This window comes from Thamnophis sirtalis, unplaced genomic scaffold (assembly GCF_051295495.1).
Source record: "Thamnophis sirtalis isolate CommonGarterSnake01/CBP01778 unplaced genomic scaffold, rThaSir2_p1.2 scaffold_62, whole genome shotgun sequence".
NCBI classification, from domain to species: domain Eukaryota; kingdom Metazoa; phylum Chordata; class Lepidosauria; order Squamata; family Natricidae; genus Thamnophis; species Thamnophis sirtalis.
Genome location: NW_028261442.1, coordinates 50,001 through 72,744, shown reverse-complemented (window position 1 = coordinate 72,744; position 22,744 = coordinate 50,001). Strand labels below are relative to the sequence as shown.

The following is a 22,744-nucleotide window of genomic DNA, read 5'->3' as shown; positions in this document are numbered from 1 at the left end:
GGGAAGTTTTGGGAGGGTGAAAAACGGGCCCACTGGAAGTTTGGGGAGGGTGAAAACCGGGCCCGCTGGAAGTTTGGGGAGGGTGAAAAACGGGCCCACTGGAAGTTTGGGGAGGGTGAAAAACGGGCCTACGGGAAGTTTGGGGAGGATGAAAAAACGGGCCCACTGGAAGTTTGGGGAGGGTGAAAAACGGGCCTACGGGAAGTTTGGGGAGGATGAAAAACGGGCCCACTGGAAGTTTGGGGAGGGTGAAAAACGGGCCTACGGGAAGTTTGGGGAGGATGAAAAACGGGCCCACTGGAAGTTTGGGGAGGGTGAAAAACGGGCCCACTGGAAGTTTGGGGAGGATGAAAAACGGGCCCACTGGAAGTTTGGGGAGGATGAAAAACGGGCCCACTGGAAGTTTGGGGAGGGTGAAAAACGGGCCCACGGGAAGTTTGGGGAGGGTGAAAAACGGGCCTACGGGAAGTTTGGGGAGGATGAAAAACGGGCCCACTGGAAGTTTGGGGAGGATGAAAAACGGGCCCACTGGAAGTTTGGGGAGGGTGAAAAACGGGCCCACGGGAAGTTTGGGGAGGGTGAAAAACGGGCCCACGGGAAGTTTGGGGAGGGTGAAAAACGGGCCTACGGGAAGTTTGGGGAGGATGAAAAACGGGCCTATGGGAAGTTTGGGGAGGGTGAAAAACGGGCCTACTGAAAGTTCAGGAAGGCCAGAAAAAGGCCCATTTCTGGCCTCTCGAGGGCCTCCGGAGCCTGGGGAAGCCCTTTTCACCCTCCCGGAGGCTTGAGAAAAGCCTCTGGATCCCGGGGGGAAAACGCCCCCCTCCCCCATGGTGCAGGAAGCCGACCAGGCCACACCCACCATGGCCATGCCCACCCAGCAACCAGGCAGAGAACCCGTTGCTAAAAAGTTTGAAGCCCACCCCTGACTGTAATAGCATAGCAGCTTGTTTCAAGTTGCTCCTAACCTACCCCGGGGCTCTTAGAAAGGAAAAGAAATGGTAAGATTATAAACAATAGATATGGATTTTATCTACTTAGCAATGTTATGGGGGGAAATGAGAAAAATTGAACTACCAACTTGTAAAATAACAAATTAATTGTAATAGTTATGGCATGGGAGTTAATTTGCTCTAGTGATTAAGGTAACAGACTAGAAACTTTGAGTTCTAGTCCTGCCTTAGCCATGGAAGCCAATTAGTTGATTTTGGGCAAATCACTAGGTGACTATGAGTTCGAGTCCCGTCTTAGGCATGAAAGCCGGCTGGGAGACTTGAGGCCAATCACCAGGTGACTATGAATTCTAGTCCCGCCTTAGGCATGAAAGCCGGCTGGGAGACTTTGGGCCAATCACCAGGTGACTATGAATTCTAGTCCCGCCTTAGGCATGAAAGCCGGCTGGGAGACTTTGGGCCAATCACCAGGTGACTATGAATTCTAGTCCCGCCTTAGGCATGAAAGCCGGCTGGGAGACTTTGGGCCAATCACCAGGTGACTATGAATTCTAGTCCCGCCTTAGGCATGAAAGCCGGCTGGGAGACTTTGGGCCAATCACCAGGTGACTATGAATTCTAGTCCCGCCTTAGGCATGAAAGCCATCTGGGTGACTTTAATCCAATCACCAGGAGACTGTGAGTTGTAGTCCCGCCTTAGACATGACAGCATGGCCATTGATAAGAATTCTGGGAGTTGAAGTCCATACTGCTAGAAAAGGCAGAGATTGGCATACACTGAACCAAATACATGAGCTGAAAACTACAGCTTTATGCGTTAACGACTGAGTTCCTTTCAACAGATTTGCGTTCTCCAAGCAGAGTGGACTTACTCTAGCCGTTGGGGCGCTGCTACGGGCCTTGGCCAACAAACGCCTCGCTCGTTCATATTCGTTGTTTTCGGATTCCAACTTCACGGCAGCCAGCCAAATCTCTTCGCTGTTGGGATTGGCCTGAAAATATAAGTCGCAGAGGCAGAATGGAAAAGAGATCAGAAAAATCCCATTTCATCAATTGTATGCCATCAGACTGAATCCTCCACTTCTTCTATTATTAACGGCACTTTGTGCTGAGTATCACGAGAACCAGTTTGGTCCAGTGGTTAAGGCACCAGATTAGGAAGCAGGAGGAGGGCTGAACTGTGGGGTCCTTGGTGCTTAATATATAAATGTATTTAATCTCCTTCCTTCCTTCCTTCCTTCCTTCCTTCCTTCCTTCCTTCCTTCCTTTCTTTACTTAATCTTCACTTCGATTCATAGTCTGAGACTGGTAAAAACTTAACAGTTCGGGTCCTAACCAAGAACCTAAAAGTTGTTAAGGTAACATCTAAGTGTCAGGCCTACAGCCAGTTCCTTTTGGACTGCCCACTAATATTCTATTCTACTATGCTGTTTCATTAGTGGGGAATTGGGAGGGGGAATAATAAGGAGTTAGATGCTATGTAGCCATAACAAAATCCTTTCTAGAAAGCCAAGGTCATCCTTTGTCTCTACACCTCTGCAAAAACAGTCCGTTTTTCCCTCGTTTTTTTCCCTCCCCAGCCCCCAGGAGCACTTTGCAAGTCTCCCAAACCCTCTGGATGTCCATTTTGCAAAGAGGGCAGGGTTTTTTTGGGGGGGGGGGGGAACTGCTGTATTCAGTGTATAAGACGCACCCAGATTTTCACCCTTTTGGGGGGGAGAGGTGCATCTTATATTCCGAAAAACGAGATAGTTTTCTCTTTGGCTCGGAGACTCGTGAGTTAATTAGGGCATCTGTCAGAACCTTCACACACATCTTCAAGTTGCCAAGACTGAGAAATACTGCTAGAAATATTTTGCCCCATGTTCTAAAGCGATCACGACAAAAGGGAAGGACCCCAATGAAGGCCGCCGTGCGTGCTCACCTGGAAAGCCAACGCCAGGATGCTCCTGGCCGCAGGGACGTCTCCAGCCAACCATTTGGATTTGGCCCCCATGAGCCACAAGACTTCAGCCTTGGGACAGTGAGCCACCGCCCTTTGCAAGAGAGCTTCCAAAGATTCCCTGAAAGTAGACAGCAGCGCAAGGAGATTAGAATGCAAACGTCCGGACATCTAACCTATGATTTTTAATTTAAAGAGGCAATACTGGTAGTCCCCTACTTACAACAAGTTCATTTAGTGACTGTTCAAAGAGTACAACAGCACTGAAAAAATTGACTTATGTGCTGTGACCTGCCAGCGGCCATCAGAGCTGGCAGCAGATTCGGACAGTGAGGAGGTTGGGGAGGAGCATGGGCCAGTCCTGGAGTCTGGGGGAGGCTCTGATGAGGGCTCTGTGTCAGAGGCAGAGAGGGGGTTAGGGATGTCCAACAGTTATCACCTGCCTGGATACAAAACTATGTGATCGGGCTTGATAAATTAAGTTTGAAAATTAATGAGTAGTTAGGATCAGCCTTGATACATTGACACTTAAAAGCTTGAAAATTAATGTAGAATGGATAACTCCTTAGCATCAGAGCATGTTAATATAAGGCAATTGGCAGTTGGAACAGAGTTCTTTTCAGGTAGGTAGGGGGAGTAGAATGTCTAAACTCCCAGCCCGCAGGCCAGATGAGTCACGTGCTGGCCACACCCACTTCCAATTTAGCGGATGGGTAACCTCTGCACGTGTTAATATAAGGCAACTGGCAGTTGGAACAGAGTTCTTTTCAGGTGGGGAGGGGGAGTAGAATGTCTAAACTCCCAGCCCGCAGGCCAGATGAGTCAACGTGCTGGCCACGCCCACTTCCAATTTAGGAGAGGGGTAGCATCAGAGCATGTTAATATAAGGCAATTGGCAGTTGGAACAGAGTTCTTTTCAGGTGGGGAGGGGGAGTAGAATATTTAAACTCCCAGCCCACAGGCCAGATGAGTATGTATGTATGTGTATGTGTGTATGTGTGTGTATATATATATATATACATTATCCTCCCTGATTGAATGATGATAATATTGCAGCAATATTAGTTTCTCCCCCTTGCAATGTGTCAACTTTTCTCTTTGCAAGAGAAATTTGGGGCTCGATTCTGCTGGCACATCAAAGATTAGTATAGCCTTTATTGCCATTGTACAAAATAAATACAATGAAATTGGTTTCCTGTGTGCAATTTTTAAAAGGTGCGCCACAGGCATTCGTAGGAGGCCTTTTCATGTCCAGAACCTTGTGGGCGATGTCCAAAAAGAGATTGTTTTGGCCATCCAGAAGGGCCAAGAAAGTGACAGTGGAGAAAGCTTCAAAGGCCCAACAGGGACAGGCCATAATTCGCCAGGAACATTTTTGCCTTTTTAAAAACAAAACCAAAGGAAAAACACCCCTGTTCTGCTCCAGTGGGAACAAGTGAAGCGAAAGCCATTGCCGGAACCACTGCCACAGCCAGCTTCCTGGAGGAATATTTGTGAAACGGCACATGGGGACGTACCTCGTTCCGTGATTCTTCTCAAAATAAGCCGCTCGTAACCAGACGCTCTTCTTGCTGGGGAAAACTTGCAAGGCGTATGCGTAAATTGCCCTGGCACACTCCAAGGCATTGTGCGCCACACACTACAGGGGAGGGGAAAGAAAGAACACGGGTCACGGAAGCTGTTTTCAGTGAGCTCTCTCATAATCTGATTTATAGAGGCAGTCCTTGACTTACAACGGTTCATTGAGGGAACGTTCGAAGCTCCAACAGCACCGAAACAAGGGACCCGTGACCGTTTTTTTCACACTTATGACAGCTGCAACATCCCCAGGGTCATGTAATTTTACATTCAGATGCTTGACCACTGGTTCATATTTATTGTTGTGGCCCGCCAGTGGCCAGCAGATTCGGACAGTGAGGAGGTTGGGGAGGAAGATGGGCAGTCCTGGAGACTGGGGAAGGCTCTGATGAGGGCTCTGCGTCGGAGGCAGAGAGGGGGCCAGGGCTGTCCGACAGTTATCAGCTACCTTCAGAGTCGGACATCAGTGTGGCAGAAGAACAGCTGGAGCCTGTTCCCAGGCAGTGAACTCCTGGCAGTGAGCAGAGCAGCCTGCAATACTGCATTGAAGAGCCATGGTGGCGCAGTGGGATTAGAGTGCAGTACTGCCGGCTGCTTCTGCTGACTGCCGGCTGCCTGCAATTTGGCAGTTCGAATCTCACAGGCTCAAGATTTGACTTAGACTTCCATCCTTCCAAGGTGGGTAAACTGAGGGCGCAGATTGTTGGAGGAGAATAGGCTGACTCTGTAAACCGCTTGTATAAGTACTGTGAAGCGGTATATAAGTCTACTGCAATACTGCTATTCTAACCACTAGGCCACCGTGGCTTCTGGAAGGAACAAGTGAGGCAGGCTGTGACATCCCACCTCTTATTCTACCTCTTGGTCCTGTCCTCAGCTTCCCACCTGAGGCCTTGTACTTACACTATCAGCATCTTCCATCCAGGTGTGCTTGCGATCTTCCTCTTCGATCCCGATCCCGATCACCGCTCTCATGATAGCTTGGCAGGTGGCCACGCTTCCGGCTTTATCGCATTCTTCGGCATCCTGGAAAAATTCATTCCGATGTGGCCTCAGTTGAGGACAACAAAGGGGCAATTCCGCACAAAAAACACACCCTTGTCTCACCGTCAGGAAAGCTTCCCCACTGCCCCTAATCTGGCAAGGCCCGTAACTGGTTGCTCTGCCCCCTTCCCACTGCATTTTCACCCAAGCAGAGGTGAAAAGCCAAGCATCTTAGAACAGGGGTCTCCGCCCGTGGCAACTTTAAGACTTGTGGACTTCAACTCCCAGAATTCCTCTTGCGGGCTGAGGAATTCTGGGAGTTGAAGTGAACAAGCCTTAAAGTCGCCAAGGATGGAGACCCCTGTCTGATATGCTTAGTTAAATATCTAAAGAGGTTAAATTACAGTGACTGGACTTTGGGCCAGTCCCTCTCTCTCTCTCAGCCCAACCCACCTCACAGGGTGGTTGTGGGGGGAAAACAGGAGGCGGAAGGAGTATTAGGCATCTTCACTTCCTTCAATTAGGTATAAAAATAACAAAGGCAAGGTAAAAAGAAATGAATACCGTATTTTTCGGAGTATAAGATGTATTTTTCGGAGTATAAGACATGCCGTATAAGACGCACCAAGATTTTGAAGAGTAAAAAAGTAGGCAGGTAGAGGGATAGAGAAGGAGAGAAAGAAAGAGAGAGAAATACGTAGGTAGGGAGAGAGAGTGTTTAGGTAGGTGGATAGAGAGAGAGACATAGAAAGAGAGATATATAGAGATAAATACAGTAGAGAGGTAGGGAGAGAGAGTGGGTGTGTAGGTAGGTAGATAGGTAGAGGGATAGAGAGAGAGAGAAATAGAAAGAGAGAAAGAGAAATACAGTAGAAGGTAGGTAGGTAGAGGGATAGATAAGAGAGAAATAGAAAGAGAGAGAAATACAGTAGATAGGTAGAGGGATAGAGAGAGAGAAATACAGTAGGTAGGTAGGTAGAGAGAGAGGGTAGATAGGTAGAGGGATAGATAAGAGAAAAATAGAAAGAGAAATACAGTAGGTAGGTAGGGAGAGAGAGAGAGAGTAGGTAGGTAGATGTTTCCAGGTGTATTTATCCATGTGCTGGAGAAGGAAATCGCTGACAATCTGCAGCACCTAAGACTTGGTTTTTGCTGGCACAGCACTTGATCAATGTAATTCTCATCAATCAGTTAAAGAGCTTTCCAAAAGGGAAAAAAACGTTTTTACACTTTGCAACCCTCCCCAAAACGGGCACATTTTTTTTCAAACAAAAGGCATGAATAGCCGGGGGGGGGGGGGGGCTGTGCTTGCAGAGTGCTCGGGGGGGGGGGTCAAAAATGAGCAAAAATCAGCATGCATAGCTTTATGGAGGCTTATAGTGTGCTGCTGGGGGCTGGGGGGAGGGGAACAGCCCTTTTTTGCTAATTTCTGTCCTCCCAGCTCCTAGGAGCTTTCTGGAAGCCTCCATAAGGGCATGCACAGCCATTTTGGTGAAGGGGTGAAGCTTCGGGAGGCAACAAAAATGCTGTATTCGGTGTGTAAGACGCACCCAGATTTTCAGCCTCTCTTTTGAGGGAAAAAGGTGCGTCTTATACTCCGAAAAATACGGTGATTAAAAATAATGATCTAAAACAGCTTTTCCCAGACCTGGTGTCTTGGGATAATTTGGGACCCCTCACTTCAAAAGGCCTGGAAGACACCAGGTTAGAAAAGTCAGGCTTTGAAAGAGAGAAAAATCCCCCTTGGCAGGTACCTGGATCCACTGTTCTCGGTTGATTTCCACCCCATTAGCCCTCAAGGAGGTGATGGCTCGGTCGATGATCTTCTCCACCATCTGAGTGTTCCCGTTGGCCTCCTCAAGCTTGGCAGCTGTAATCCAGATGTGCCGGTCGGTCGGGATGTTCTCACGGGCTTTGTTTAAGACCTTGCGAGCATTTTCGTAGGTCTCGAGCCTGGCCAGGGCGAGCCACAGCTGGAACAAAGGAAATGAAAAGAGTTTGATGTGAGGGCTACCCAACGGCCTCATAGCAAGATGATTCACTTACCATATTTTTCAGACTATAAGACGCACCTGTGTATCAGATGTACCAGGATTTCGAAGAGGTAAGTAAGGGGGGGGGGGAGGTTTTGCCTTGCCCCAGCCTTGCTGTAGCCTGCAGAGTGCTGCTGGGGGCTGAGGCAAGGCAAAAAAAGCCTCCGTTTTTGCAAAAAACGGGGTGTTTTTTGCAAAAATGGGGTGCAGGGGCGGGTTTCATGAGGTCAAAAATAGCTGTATTTGATGTATAAGACGCACCAACATTTCCACGCTCTTGTAGGGGGGAAAGGTGCGTCTTATACTTCAAAAAATACGGTATTTTTACCACTAGCTGCCCCGCGCGCACGCTCACTTCATATACATGTGCATCTTCCGCGCATGCACCCTGCCTTCCATGCATGCGCTTCGCTCACACATGCCTTCTGCGCATGTGCCCGGCCTCAAAAACGTGGCTAAGTAGGAGGACGTAGAGTCGGGGTGAGTGGGCAGGCCCGTCCGCGATCGCTACTACCGGTTTGCTCAAACCAGTCCGAACCGGCTGAATACCACTCTCTTTGCAACCATTTGTTTAGGGACCTTTCGAAGCTACAAAAACAAAACAAAAAAAAAAAAAACTAATGGAAACTAATCAAGGAGAGAAGCAACTTAGAACTGAGGAGAAATTTCCTGACAGTAAAAACAATGAATCAGTGGAACAGAAGTTGCCTCCAGAAGTTGTGAATGCCCCAACACTGGAAGTCTTTAAGAAGATGTTGGATAGGCATTTGTCTGGAACGGTATAGGGATTCCTGCCTAGGCAGGGGGTTGGACTAGAAGACCTCCAAAGTCCCTTCCAACTCTGCTATTGTATTGCATTTCTTACTATTACTAGGGACACAGGAGAAAAAAAATGACACAAGTTTTTCACACTGATGATTGTTGCAACAAACTTGTGGCCAAGTGATCCAAAATGCGTCCTTTGTGTCCTTAAGACCTCACGGTAGCACGACAGAAGGCAATTCACGTTGCCAGTTTCTGGGCAAGATTGGTTTGACTCGTACATATCTTAATCTTATATTTTAAAGTTTTATGTAGTACGGCATGTCTTACTTCAACTGGGATGCATCTGACACAAACAAATTGGGATCAAACTCTGGACGCACGGCAACTGTCTCGTATTTATGACGCTCGCAGTGTGCCGGGGTCATGTGACCACTTTTAGTAACCTTCTGACGAGCAACGTCAACAGGGAAGTTACTTGACAAGTGTCCCGAGTTTGATCAAAGGGATAAAAGTCATTTTTTTCCAGTGCCACCGTTAACTTTTAGCAGTCACTAAACGGGATAACAGATTAATAGATTAATAGTACGCGCAAAACACACCTGCGTGCCCTGTCCCCCCCCATTGCATGCGTGAAACACCACCACCCCCAACGCATGTCCGCACCACCCCCGCCTTCCCACGGCTCATTTTTGGGCCCAGGAGGCCTCCCTGAAGCCTTCTGGAATCAAAAATGGTGCATCCCCCCCCATGCTACCCCCCCGTGCATGAGCATGGACCCCCCCCCCGCCCGCATGCACTGCAGAGACCTGAAAATCAGCTGGCCGGTGGGAGGTCCTCGCACATGCGCAATGGCCCTGAGCTGGGGCGACGGCTCTCTGCCATGGTTTTGCCATCACAGCTCTATACCATCCCAGATCAATGTGTAAAAAGAGATTCTCAGTCATCCAGGATATGGTTGTCCCAAAGGTGTTTTCAAGAGCCAACTGGACATCCTGTTGTTTTCTTAGAAGACGTTTTGCTTCTCATCCCAGAAGCTCAGAGATGAAGTAGCTTCTCAGATGAAGAGAAATGTCTTTTCAAAGAAAAACCAGAAAGTCCCGTTGCCTCTTGAAAAAGCACTTTTGAGATCCCAGACAAATGGTTATTTAATCTCTTCTTGAAAACCTCCAGTGTTGGAGCATTCACAACTTCTGGAGGCAAGTCGTTCCACTGGTCAATTGTTCTAATTTCAAGGAAATTTCTCCTTAGTTCTAGCTCTCTTTAACGATGAATCTCTCTTTCTATATTAAGTAATGATATAGGTCTATAATTTTTTGGTAGAGTAAGATCTACATCCTCTTTTGGTATCAAGGATATGAAAGCTGTCTTCCAAGATGGGGGTACCCTCCCTTCCGTGTGGATCATATTAGCAGTAGACTTATATTGAATAATTCCTTGAGAGGTTCTACCATTTTTAATTGTAAATTTTTCTAATAAGCTGATGTCAGGCCATCTGTACCGTGGCACGACAAAACCGCGTCCGACTAAGCCGCGCCCGATTAAACCGCGTCGCTGATGTCATCAACAGGGCAACAACAGCGAGCGTGGAGAAAGAAGGGCGCTTTAAATAGCGCTTTGAAAGCAAGCCGATTCAACTTAAGGTAAGGGTTAGGTTTAGGGTTAGGTTTAGGGTTAGGTTAAGGGTTAGGGTTAGGTTTAGGGTTAGGGTTAGGTTAGGTTAAGGGTTAGGATTAGGTTTAGGGTTAGGTTAAGGGTTAGGTTTAGGATTAGGTTTAGGGGGGTTAGGTTTAGGTTTAGGGGTTAATTCTAGGTTTAGCGTTTACAGCATGCTTCTGTCTCCGCGCTGTTGTCACCCTGTTGATGACATCAGCTACGCGGTTTCGTCGAGCGCGCTTTAGGCGAACACGGTTTTGTGGTGGAACCCATCTGTACCCGGTGCTTTCCCTACCTTTAGCTGTTTGATTACCTGGAGAATTTCCCCCGAGGTTATTGGTTGGTTCAATCTTTCCCTCTGCTCGTCTTTAACTATAGGTATTTTTTCTTTATCCAGGTATCTACCTATATCTAAACCTTGTATTTTATCTTTCATATACAATCCTGTGAAAAATTCATGAAAGGCCTTTTGGACCTCATCCTGTTGATGCACTCCCTTCCCTTTATAATGTAATTTCGATATATTACGAGATTTCTGTTTTTTCCTAATCAAATATGCTAACCATCTGCCAGATTTATTTGCATTACAGAAAGCGTTATGTTTTGCATATAGCAAATTAGTGGCTACCTGGTCTGACATCAGCATATTAAATTGCCCTCTTAATAAGGTAATTGCTTCTTTAATCTTTTTGTCTCCTGGTTTTAGAATTAACTCCTGCTCTCTCTTTCTAATTTCTTCTTCAAGTTCAATTCTCTTTTCCCCCTGTTTACGTCTATGTAGTCTATTTAAGTTTATCAGAACTCCTCTCATATACGCTTTACTTGCGACGATGAATCTCTCTTTAATGATCATCCACTATTTCTTGTCCTGCCCTCTTGGTGCTTTAGAGAATAGGCCATACCCCCCCCCCCCTGTGGACAAAACCAAACGACCACTTACTTCCACGCTGGTGGGACAGCATTCCACGGCCCGGCTCAGCATTATCCTGGCATCCTCCGGTTCTTCTAATTCAACAGCCGCTTTCCATAAGCGGACGGAATTCGGGACATGCTCCAGTGCTAAGAGAAATAGAAAGGGAGGAGGGGGATGCTTTTCTTTATGCAGGACTGAACAATATCCTAGCTGCCAGGTGTAATGCAATTTGCAAATTTAATAGAGAAATCTTGGAAGCATGCATGTAAGGGACTCACTGTAGAATAGCGGCCATCAACGGGTGGTCCATGGACCACTGGTGATCCTTGGAAAAATTTTATGCATTTATTTGCATTTTTTATCTAAATCAGGGGTCCTCAAACTATGGCCCCTGGGCTTGCGTTGCTGCAGAGAATCTAATAATAAAAATAAATCCAACAATTTGAACATTCTATAGGCATTTATAGTTATTAACTTGCCTCCTTGAAGCAAACAGCCTAATTAGCAGAAGAAAAAAATATCTGCGTCCCAGCTATTTGTCCCCTGGAGCAAACAGCAAGTTTCACTTTCAGTTTAAGCGGCCTCCCGATCATCAGCTGTTTCAGGCTGCAGGGTTAGCTATAGCCTATCGCAGCCTCCGCAAACCCCATTTTCCCCATTTGCTGGAAGGAGGTAAATTGCTGGGAGGCAGAGGCCAAAGGGTGGGGGCCGGTGGATGGGAAGGGCTACATTCAGTATATAAGACGCACCAAAATTTTCACCCTCTTTTAGAGGGGAAAAGGTGTGTCTTATACTCCGAAAAATATGGTATTTCTCTCTCTGGGCACACTGAGAATATATCTGCTGAACAAAACTCCGCATTGGCGACAGGAAGGGCATCCGGCCATTGAACCACTCTGCTAGCGCCATTCAGTTGCCCAGACTCCACCCTGCAGGGCTTTTGGGGTCGTTAAATGGAGATGATAGAATAGGAATAGGATAGAATAGAATAACAGAGTTGGAAGGGACTTTGGAGGTCTTCTAGACCAACCCTCTCTAGGCAGGAACAGTACAGCACTTCAGACAAATGGTTATCCAACATCTTTTTAAAACTTCCAGTGTTGGGGCATTCACAAATTCTAGAGGCAACTTCTGTTCCACTGATTCATGGTTGTAACTGTCAGGAAATTTTTCCTTAGTTCTAAGTTGCTTCTCTCTTTGATTAGTTTCCACCCATTGCTTCTTGTCTTGCCCTCAGGTGCCTTGGAGAATAGCTTGGCTCCCTCTCTTTGTGGCAGCCCTGAGATATTGGAATACTGCTATCGTGTCTCCCCTAGTCCTTCTTTTCATTAAACTAGACATACCCAGTTTCTGCAACCATTCTTCATATGTTTTAAGCCTCCAGTCCCCTTAATCCTCTTTGTTGCTCTTCTCTGCACTCTTTCTAGAGTCTCCACATCTTTTCTACATCGTGGAGACCAAAAACTGAATGCAATATTCCAAGTGTGGCCTTACCAAGGCATTATAAAGTGGTATTAACACTTCACGTGATCTTGATTCTGTCCTCTGTTGATGCAGCTAGAACTGTGTTGGCTTTTTTGGCAGCTGCTGCACACGGCTGGCTCCTATTTAAATGGTTGTCCACTAGGACTCCAAGATCCCTCCCTCAGTTAAGGCTATTGAGCAAGGCACCACCTATACTGTACCTGTGCATTTCGTTTTTGTTGCCTAAATGTAGAACCTTCCTCTTTTCACCAATGAATTTCATTTTATTAGATAACACCAAGAGATTTTCAGTCATCCAGGTCTACCTGTACACACCTGGTCCTCTGGGTGTTAACTGAACTGGATCTCCCATCCTATCCCTCCCTACCAGCTGTGCTCATCAGAGCTTCTGGCGAACTGCATTTGCAACTTCCCCTGGCTTTAAAGATCTCGAAATCCATCAAGGGGTGTTTCTCAACCTCGGCCACTTTGAGTGGTCTTCCAACTCCCAGAATTCCCCCGTCCTTCTCCCAGGTAGCAAGCAGGAACCACCTTCCAAACCAACCGAGGTTTCTCCTCGATGGGCCCCGTCTCACCTTTCCGAAGGACTCTCTTCTTGGCTCGAATATCCGTCTCCAACTCGGCGGCTCTGATGTAAATCCGGACCGACTGGGGAGGTGACGGACAGCCTGAGCCACCACGGCCTTGGCAGTATCTCCGGGCTGCAAGCGCGCAGCTTCCAGCCAGACGTCTTCGCTCTGGAGAAAGGGAGCGAATAGAGGAAGTTGGTGGCTTATTGGTTAAGGGAGGGGGGCAGCAAACTGCGGCTCTGGGGCCGCATGTGGTTCTTTCTCCCTCTGCTGTGGCTCCTGTTGCCAGTCGGCACTGAGAGGAGCTTCCGGTTTGGAAGAGGGGGAAGCAGGGTGCGCCAAAAAGGAGACTCTATGGCAAGGGGAGGGTTTTCTGGTTAGCTCCACAATTGATAGGGCTTTCGGTTAGGACAAGGTAGAGGAAAAAGGATGCCGCGCTAGGAGGAGACTCTATGGTGGGGGAACAGGACTTCCGGTCAGCAGAGGAAAAAGGATGCCAAACTAGGAAGAGACTCTATGATAGGGGAACCAGACTTCCGTCGACTCCAGAATTGAACAGGGGGCTTCTGGTTAGGACCTTTGTGGCTCTTTGAGTGTTTAAGGTTGCCGACCCTGGGTTAATGTATGTTGTATGTTGATTTTATTTATATGCTGCCTTTCCCCCGAAGGGGACTCAGGGCGGCTCACAACTCAACAAGGATCCAAGTCCTTTAAAGCAGGGTCTTCCTTCCTTCTTCCTTTTCTTTCCTTTCATCCATCCATCCATCCATCTAAAATTCAACTTCTGCAAAACAGCCCCTCACCTTGGGACACATTTCGGTTCCTTTCATGATGAGATTTCGAGCCACCTGGAGCTTCCCGGTCACCTCTTCCAAGCGGGCCGAAGCGATCCAGGCCGGCGGGTGATGAGGGTTCGTCTCTCGCACGGATTTCAGAAGTAAGCGTGCTTTCTTGATGTCGCTAGGGAGGGAGGAAACGTAAGAGGCAAAAGCTTCATGCCCTGCAGTGCCGGCCCTGCTTATACCAAAATGTGCTGCAGGAATGCAGAGAAGAGTTTTTTCCCTGTAACTTATTTTCATACACAATCTCAAGAGGAGAAGGGGTCAGGTTTGAAATGGGGGGGGGGGTCCTTGGTGCTCCCTTGGAGCTTGGTTGTTTACTGCCCAACTAGGTAACCTCATCAGTGCTAAAATGAAGTGGGATTTATGGAGTGGAGAAGAGGAAGGGAGGAGGAGAGAGGAGGAGGAGGAGGAGGAGGAGGAGGAGGAGGACGACGACGACTGTGGGATCCTTGGTGCTTTCTGAGCTTGGTTGTTTTCTTATAGACATTCCATTGCCCAACTAGGTAATGTCATCAGTGCTAGAAGGAAGTGGGGTTTATGAAGTGGAGAAGAGGAAGGGGGTAGGTGGAGGAGGAGGAGGAATAATGTGGGATCCTTGGTGCTCTGAGCTTGGTTGTTTTCTTGTAGATGTTTCACTGCCCATCTAGGTAACCTCACCAGTGCTAAAATGAAGTGGGATTTATGGAGCGGAGAAGAGGAGGAGGAGGAGGAGGAGGAGGAGGAGGAGGAGGAGGAGGAGGAGGAGGAGGAGGAGGAGGAGGAGGGAGGAGGAGGAGGAGGACGGCGACTGTGGGATCCTTGCTGCTTTCTGAGCTTGGTTGTTTTCTTATAGACGTTCCATTGCCCAACTAGGTAACCTCATCAGTGCTAGAAGGAAGTGGGGTTTATGAAGTGGGAGAAGAGGAAGGGGGTAGGTGGAGGAGGAGGAGGAATAATGTGGGATCCTTGGTGCTCTGAGCTTGGTTGTTTCTTGTAGATGTTTCACTGCCCATCTAGGTAACCTCACCAGTGCTAAAATGAAGTGGGATTTATGGAGCGGAGAAGAGGAGGAGGAGGGAGGAGGAGGAGGAGGAGGAGGAGGGAGAGAGGAGGAGGAGGAGGAGGAGGAGGAGGAGGAGGAGGAGGAGGAGGAGGAGGACGGCGACTGTGGGATCCTTGCTGCTTTCTGAGCTTGGTTGTTTTCTTATAGACGTTCCATTGCCCAACTAGGTAACCTCATCAGGTGCTAGAAGGAAGTGGGGTTTATGAAGTGGAGAAGAGGAAGGGGGTAGGTGGAGGAGGAGGAGGAATAATGTGGGATCCTTGGTGCTCTGAGCTTGGTTGTTTTCTTGTAGATGTTTCACTGCCCATCTAGGTAACCTCACCAGTGCTAAAATGAAGTGGGATTTATGGAGCGGAGAAGAGGAGGAGGAGGAGGAGGAGGAGGAGGAGGAGGGAGAGGAGGAGGAGGAGGAGGAGGAGGAGGAGGAGGAGGAGGAGGAGGAGGAGGAGGACGGCGACTGTGGGATCCTTGCTGCTTTCTGAGCTTGGTTGTTTTCTTATAGACGTTCCATTGCCCAACTAGGTAACCTCATCAGTGCTAGAAGGAAGTGGGGTTTATGGAGTGGAGAAGAGGGAAGGGGGAGGAGAGGAGGAGGAAGAAGAGTGGGGGGGGGGCAGGAGGAGGAGGACTGGGCTCCTTGTTGCTCTCTTTAGCTTGTTCTTTTTTTTTTGTAGATTTTCATTACCCAAACTAGGCAACATCATCAGTGCTAGAAGGGACTGGGGTTTTCAGGAAGGAAGGAAGGAAGAGGGAGGGAGGGAGGGAGGGAGGGAGGGAGGGAGGGAGGGAGGGAGGGAGGGAGGAGGAGGAGGAGGAGGGGGGGGAGGAGGAGGAGGAGGAGAGGATGACGAGACAACGACAACGCCACAAGGACAAGGACTGTAGATTCCCTGGTGTTCTCTGAGCTTGGTTGTTTTCTTGCAGATGTTTCATGACCAAACTGAGTAACATAGTCAGAGCTAGAAGGGAATGGGGTTTGCAGAGATGAGGAGGAGGAGGAGGGAGGAAAGGAAGGAAGGAAGGGAAGGAAGGAAGGAAGGAAGGAAGGAAGGAAGGAAGGAAGGAAGGAAAGAGGAGACTGTAGGGTCCTTGGTACTCTCTGGGGTTGGTTGTTTCCTTATAAATTGCCCAACTAGGTAACTTCATCAGCGAGATGTGGAGTGGAGAGGAGGAGGAGAACTATGGAGTCCTTCTCCTCTTTGAGCTTGGCTGTTCTCTTATAGATGTTTCATTGCCCAACTAGGTAATAACATCAGTACTAGAAGGGAGTGGGGCTTGTGGAGCGAGCGGGGCAGAGGAGGAGGGAGTGGGGTCCTTGGTGCTCTCTGAACTTTCCCTGCAGAGATTTCATTACCCAACTAGGTAACATCATCAGTCCTAATAATGTTACCTAGTTGGGTAATAAAACACCCGCAAGAGAACAACCCAGCTCGGACAGCACCAAGGACTCCGCGTTCCCTCCTCCACAATCGCCTTTCTGACTTCGGACCCAAAGTGTTGTACAGCCGCACTTGACCCGCATTTTGGACAATATCATCACCCTGATCTCTCACTGAAATCAAACCTGTGTGCTGGGACAGCGAAGATACTGGCCGGGATCTCCTTAGGAGAGGTTCCTAAACATTCACGCAGCTCTTTTCAACACAGAAGTTTCTATTCTTACCGTATTTTTCGGAGTATAAGACGCACCTTTTTCCCTTAAAAAAAGAGGCTGAAAATCTGGGTGGGTCTTATACACCAGTGGTCTCCAACCTTGGCAACTTTTAAGACTTGTGGACTTCAACTCCCAGAGTTCCTCAGCCAGCAAAGCTGGCTGAGGAACTCTGGGAGTTGAAGTCCACAGGTCTTAAAGTTGCCACGGTTGGAGACCACTGTTATACACTGAATACAGCACTTTTGGTCTCCTGACCACCACCACCACCACCACCCCGTCACCAACATGGCTGTGCAGAGCCTTTAGGAGGCTTTCAGAGACCTCCGGGGGGCTGGGGAAGGCAGAAATGAGCAAAAAACGGGCCGATTTTTGCTCGTTTTTGGGGGGGGGGCATCCCCAGGAGCACGCTACAAGTTTCCTAAAGGCTATTCATGCCCCCCCCCCCTTTCAAGGGCCCTTTTTCACAAAAAACGGGCCATTTTTGGGAGGTCTGCAGAGTGCCACAACTTTTTTAATTTGCCTCTTCAAAATCTTGGTGCGTCCTATACTCTGAAAAATACGGGATTGCACAAGCACAACACCCATGTGCCCTTACTTGATGTCTCCACCGTGGGTGGGAATCATGGAGTTTAAATCCGTCAGGTAGCCTTTGGGATCCACCACTGTCTGTCCGCTCACCGAATCAGATACCTGTGGATTAACCAAAGCCTCGTTAAGATGAGAGAAGATGTAAAATGCAAATGACTATATAGATATTTTCCCATAAAGCATTGGAAGGGTAAACAATGTTACGCCCGTCATTGACGACAAGTTAGTCCTCGACTTACAACAGTGACCGTCCAAACTTGCAAACCTGCCACTGAAAATAGGGACGGGTGTCCGTTTTTCACACTTACGACCGTAAGTGCAGCACCCCCCGTGGCCAGGCAATTTACCTTTGGATGCTTGGCAACCCACTCACACTTACGACGGTTGCGGGGGGGTGTTCAAGAGTCTTGTTTTTGCGACCTTCCGACAAGCAAAGTCAACGGACAAACCAGTTTCACTTAACAACCCGTGTTTACCGATTTAACAACGGCAGTGGTTCGCTTAACAGCTGTGGCACAGAGAAGTTATAAAACGGGGCAAAACTCTCTTAACGGATTTCTCACCACCACATATATCTCGGGCTCAATTGTGGTCGTAAGTCGAGGACTACCTGTAACCCTTTCCAAATATCATCATCTTTGGAAAAGATCATCCCCATATATTGATTTATTTAACGTGCAACAATAATAATAATAAGCAACATCGCTACAGGCAGTCCTTGATTTACGACCGTAACTGAGACCCCAATGATGGTTTGGTTTGGTAGGGTTTGGTTTTATTGGATGTACATGCCGCCCTTCTCCCAAAGGACTCAGGGCGGAGTACAACATAAAAACACATATGACAAAAGTTAAAAAAAGATTAAATAGGAAATCCAATAACCTTCAGTTGACAATTTAAAATCAAATTTAGGATTAAACTAAAATTAACAATTTAATAATTTATTTTATTCTATTCAGGCCAGGCTGGCTTGCTGGAAAAGCCAACTTTTTAGGGCGCGTCGGAAGGACCGGAGGTCGGGGATTATGCGAAGCTCCGGGGGCAGCTCATTCCAGAGGGAAGGCGCTCCCACAGAGAAGGCAAGATTACTGCTAGACAATTTATTCACAGTAAATTAACACACCGACAAGACTTTGGCAGCAACCACAGATAAGAAATGCACACAAGAGATTCTCCAGCTTTAGTATAATAGTTGTGTCCTGCAAACAGCCTCCTCCCAAAGTCTCTTCTTATATACTCTCTTGGGAGGAGCCTAATCACAACCACCTGGCCCCAATTATCTTCTGTATCTGTGTAGTTGCTGTTGGCGCTTATCTGCCCGTCTCTGCCTGGCGTCCGGGACCAACTCCCTTAGCTCCTCCCCACTGCTCCAGGGCCAGACGTCAGGGACCAACTCCCTTTGGCTTTCACCGCTGCTCCATGCCTCAGGCGCCTCCTGGTGGCCAACCACCCTCTCTGGTCCCTGCTTGGAGTCTGAACCCTGTCCAGGGTCCTCCACATCTTCCAGAGCCGACTCATAGGGTCCCTGGCTATCGGAGTCTGTTCGCATCTCCCAACGGCTCCTGCTGGGCCACAACAGCTATCTATGCTCTTGCTTTGCTTGTTGAAACTATATAAAAGCCAAATATACTCTAGGCAGACAGACAATCACGGACTTAGGGAATGGTCGTTAGTCAAGGACTACTTCTATTTCTCACACACACATCCCGTCGTGTCCTTACCTGGCTGAGACGCATATCCATCAAGGTGTTTCTAGCTTGCCCAATCTTCCTCATGTCCAGCTCCCCTGTGCCAGGAGTCATCAGTCCCGGGGTCATTCCACCTGGATAAGGTGTGTTTAAGCCCCCTGGGTAGGGGGTGTTCAGGCCACCGAATTGCTGCAAGATAAACAGGGGAGGGGGAGGAAGAGAGAGCATTAAGGGATTTCAAATAGTATCAATAAAAAGAGGCAGTTTCCGTGTGGAATCAATCAGTCAATCAATCATCGATGGGGATTTAGTTTAGTTTATTGTCATTGCACCTCGCACAACGAAATTAAATGTGATCTTCATTGTACAATGACAGTTCAGGTTTAAGGAATCCTGTGCAGTCATTAAGCACAACATCAGGTGGCGGCTGGTTTCCTCACTGACGACCTATTGGAAGCTGGCAGTGAAGATCACAAGTGGTGATGATGTGACTGTGGGAAGCTGTGACCATTGTAACTGGATGATCCTTAGTCATCCAGGTGCTTTTTCAAGACATTTCTCTTCTCATCCAAGAAGTGGAATAGTGCGGACAACCATTTAAATAGGAGCCAGCCGTGGGCAGCAGCTGCCAAAAAAGCCAACACAGTTCTAGGCTGCATCAACAGAGGGATAGAATCAAGATCACGTGAAGGGTTAATACCACTTTATAAGGACTTGGTAAGGTCACACTTGGAATATTTGCATTCAGTTTTGGTCGCCACGATGTAGAAAAGATGTGGAGATTCTAGAAAGAGTGCAGAGAAGAGCAACAAAGAGGATTAGGGAACTGGAGGCTAAAACATATGAAGAACGGTTGCAGGAACTGGGTATGTCTAGTTTAATGAAGAGAAGGACCAGGGGAGACACGATAGCAGTCTTCCAATATCTCAGGGGTTGCTACAAAGAAGAGGGAGTCAAACTATTCTCCAAGGCACCCGAGAACAGAACAAGAAGCAATGGGTGGAAACTAATCAAGAAGAGAAGCAACTTAGAACTAAGGAGGAATTTCCTGACAATTAGAACAATGAATCAGTGGAACAGAAGTTGCCTCCAGAAGTTGTGAATGCCCCAACACTGGAAGTCTTGAAGAAGATGTTGGATAGCCATTTGTCTGGAACGGTAAAGGGTTTCCTGCCTAGGCAGGGGGTTGGACTAGAAGACCTCCAAGGTCCCTTCCAACTCTGCTATTGTATTGTAAGATCACAAGTGGTGATGATGTGACTGTGGGAAGCTGTGACCATTGTAACTGGATGTTTCTTAGTCATTTAGGTCAGGATTGTCCCACAGGTGCTTTTTCAAGACGTTTCTCTTCTCATCCAAGAAGCTTCTTCAGCTGACTGGATGGTGGGGAATGGAAAGATTTATACCCCTCCTGAAGAAGAAACATCTTCAAAGAAAAAAAACCAGAAAGTCCAGTTGCCTCTTTTAAAAAGCACCTTTGGGACAATCAATCAATCAAGATAGAGCTGGAAGGGACCTTAGAGGTCTTCTAGTCCAAACTCTTCTTCAAGCTGGAGACTCAATTTCAAACACATGGCTGCCCAATCTCTTCTTAAAAACCTCCAGTGATGGAGGAGCACCCACAACTTCTGGTGGCAAGCAGTTCCACTGGTTAATTGTCCTCACTGTTAGGAAGTGTCTCCTTAATTCCACGTTGCTTCTCTCCTAGATTCGTTTCCATCCATTGTTTCTTGTCCTGCCTCCTGGTGCTTTGGAAAATAAGCTGACCCCTTTGTTTGGGGCAGCCTCTCCTCCAATACTGGAGTGCTGCTATCATGTCTCCCCTAAGTCCTTCTTTTCATTAAACTAGACATGCCCAATTCCTGCTCAATACCAAACTCCAAAAACGGTTCTTCCTATGTTTTAGCCTCCAGGCTCTTAATAATGACCTTAGCTGCTCTTCTCTGGACTTTTTCCAGAGTCTCAACATCTTTTTTGTATTGTGGCAAACAGAACTGGATGCAGGATTCCAAGCGTGGTCTTCCTTAGGCTTTATAAAGCAGCATTAATGGTTCACGTGGCTTTGATTCTATGACTCTGTTTAAGCAACCAAGAAAAGGTTTAAATCAGTGGTGAAATTCAAATTCTTTTACTACCGGTTCTGTGGGCGTAGCTTGGTGGGCATGGTAGGGGAAGGATACTGCAAAAGCCCCATTCCCTCCCCACTCCAGGGGAAGGATACTGCAAAAGCCCCATTCCCTCCCACTCCAGGGGAAGGATACTGCAAAATCCCCATTCCCTCCCACTCCAGGGGAAGGATACTACAAAATCCCCATTCCCTCCCCACTCCAGGGGAAGGATACTACAAAATCTCCATTCCCTCCCACTTCAGGGGAAGGATACTGCAAAATCCCCATTCCCTCCCACTCCAGGGGAAGGATACTGCAAAATCTCCATTCCCTCCCACTCCAGGGGAAGGATACTGCAAAATCCCCATTCCTTCCCCACTCCAGGGGAAGGATACTGCAAAATTCTCATTCCCTCCCACTCCAGGGGAAGGATACTGTAAAATCCCCATTCCCTCCCCACTCCAGGGGAAGGATATTGCAAAATCTCCATTCCCTCCCACTCCAGGGGAAGGATACTGCAAAAGCCCCATTCCCTCCCACTCCAGGGGAAGGATACTGCAAAATCCCCATTCTCTCCCACTCCAGGGGAAGGATACTGCAAAAGCCCCATTCCCTCCCATTCCAGGGGAAGGATACTGCAAAATCCTCATTCCCTCCCACTCCAGGGGAAGGATACTACAAAATCTCCATTCCCTCCCACTCCAGGGGAAGGATACTGCAAAAGCCCCATTCCCTCCCATTCCAGGGGAAGGATATTGTAAAATCTCCATTCCCATCCCACACTGGGGCCAGCCAGAGGTGGTATTTGCAGATTCTCCAAACTACTCAAAATTTTCACTACCGATTTTCCAGAACCTATCAGAACCTGCTGAATTTCACCTCTGGTTTAAACACTGCAAAGATCCCAGTGCAGGAGCTCAGTGAGGTTACAAACAGCCATTCATTTGTGCCAGAGGAAAAAGGGTAGCCAAAGTTCAGGTCTTCTCACTGCAGTGAAGTTCTGCAAGAATGGGGTTGACCTCTCTTAAATCTTTGGTTGAAAATTCAGGCGATCTCTCTATTGGTTCTCCTGGTTCTCTCCAGAATTTGCATGGAAGAGGATCGCTTGCTGGTCAGAATTATTCCTGCCATCAATGTGGAGTATTGTATGTCTGAAGATAACATTGCAGATCATTTTACTAAGACCCAAGGTAATATAAAGCATAAACGTTGTTGCGAGGAATACGGATTAAGAATGTAAGCTCTATATATTGTCCTACCCAAAGGGGAGAATGTTAGGAATATAATCTAACAGTTGGGTTGGCAATATATAAATCATGTAACAATGCTATATCTGTTTCTTTAAATCATACTGTAAAATGTGATTGGTTGCTGTTTCCTCAATCGGCCATAAGAGGGAGCCAGAATGACTGTTAGCTCTCTGGTTTGTTAGATGATGGGCTGATCTGATCTGAGTGTTTTGGAAGCTGGCTGTTAGAAAGTGCCGTGAGCTATTGTAAGTTTTGCAACTGCTAGCAAACTTTGAGTACTGAACTGATTATATGATACTGGACTATGTTATTTGGATTACCCCTTAACTGAAAGACGTTGATGACTGACTGCCTTATCCGTGTATGACTTGGACTGTTTGATGGACTCTGATACCTCTATTTCCATGAAAGTAAAAGCCTATTGAAACTGCAGTGTCTCTGTATGCTGGTTTGTGTGTTCTCCAACACAACTCTCACAACGCTTCTCTGAACGCACTCGCTCTCCCAACGGGGAGCTTACCTAACAGGCCCGCACTGGGCTAGAATTATAAAAATCTATGTTTTTTATTAAAGTTTTGAATCTTTCAAAAATTGGAGCGGCACAGCATCCTAGAGATGCTTGCCTCATACTCAGGAGGCTGAGAGTTCAATCCTAGGCAGCGACATACATTTCTCTATCAGAGTGCAAAGAGAAAAT

At 47.6% G+C, this 22,744-nt stretch overlaps 1 protein-coding gene across 1 annotated transcript in view; it reads right to left on the bottom strand.

Moving 5' to 3' along the window:
• LOC148042203 (pre-mRNA-processing factor 6-like) overlaps window positions 1-22,744 on the bottom strand; it is a 42,268-nt gene that overhangs the window by 11,257 nt on the left and 8,267 nt on the right. Inside the window, 11 exon segments of the mRNA XM_087703189.1 lie at window positions 1,826-1,945; window positions 2,878-3,016; window positions 4,413-4,534; window positions 5,377-5,499; window positions 7,212-7,430; window positions 10,849-10,967; window positions 12,882-12,962; window positions 12,965-13,043; window positions 13,679-13,835; window positions 17,009-17,103; window positions 18,723-18,878. Of these exon segments, the coding sequence (XP_087559315.1) occupies window positions 1,826-1,945; window positions 2,878-3,016; window positions 4,413-4,534; window positions 5,377-5,499; window positions 7,212-7,430; window positions 10,849-10,967; window positions 12,882-12,962; window positions 12,965-13,043; window positions 13,679-13,835; window positions 17,009-17,103; window positions 18,723-18,878 (1,410 nt within the window).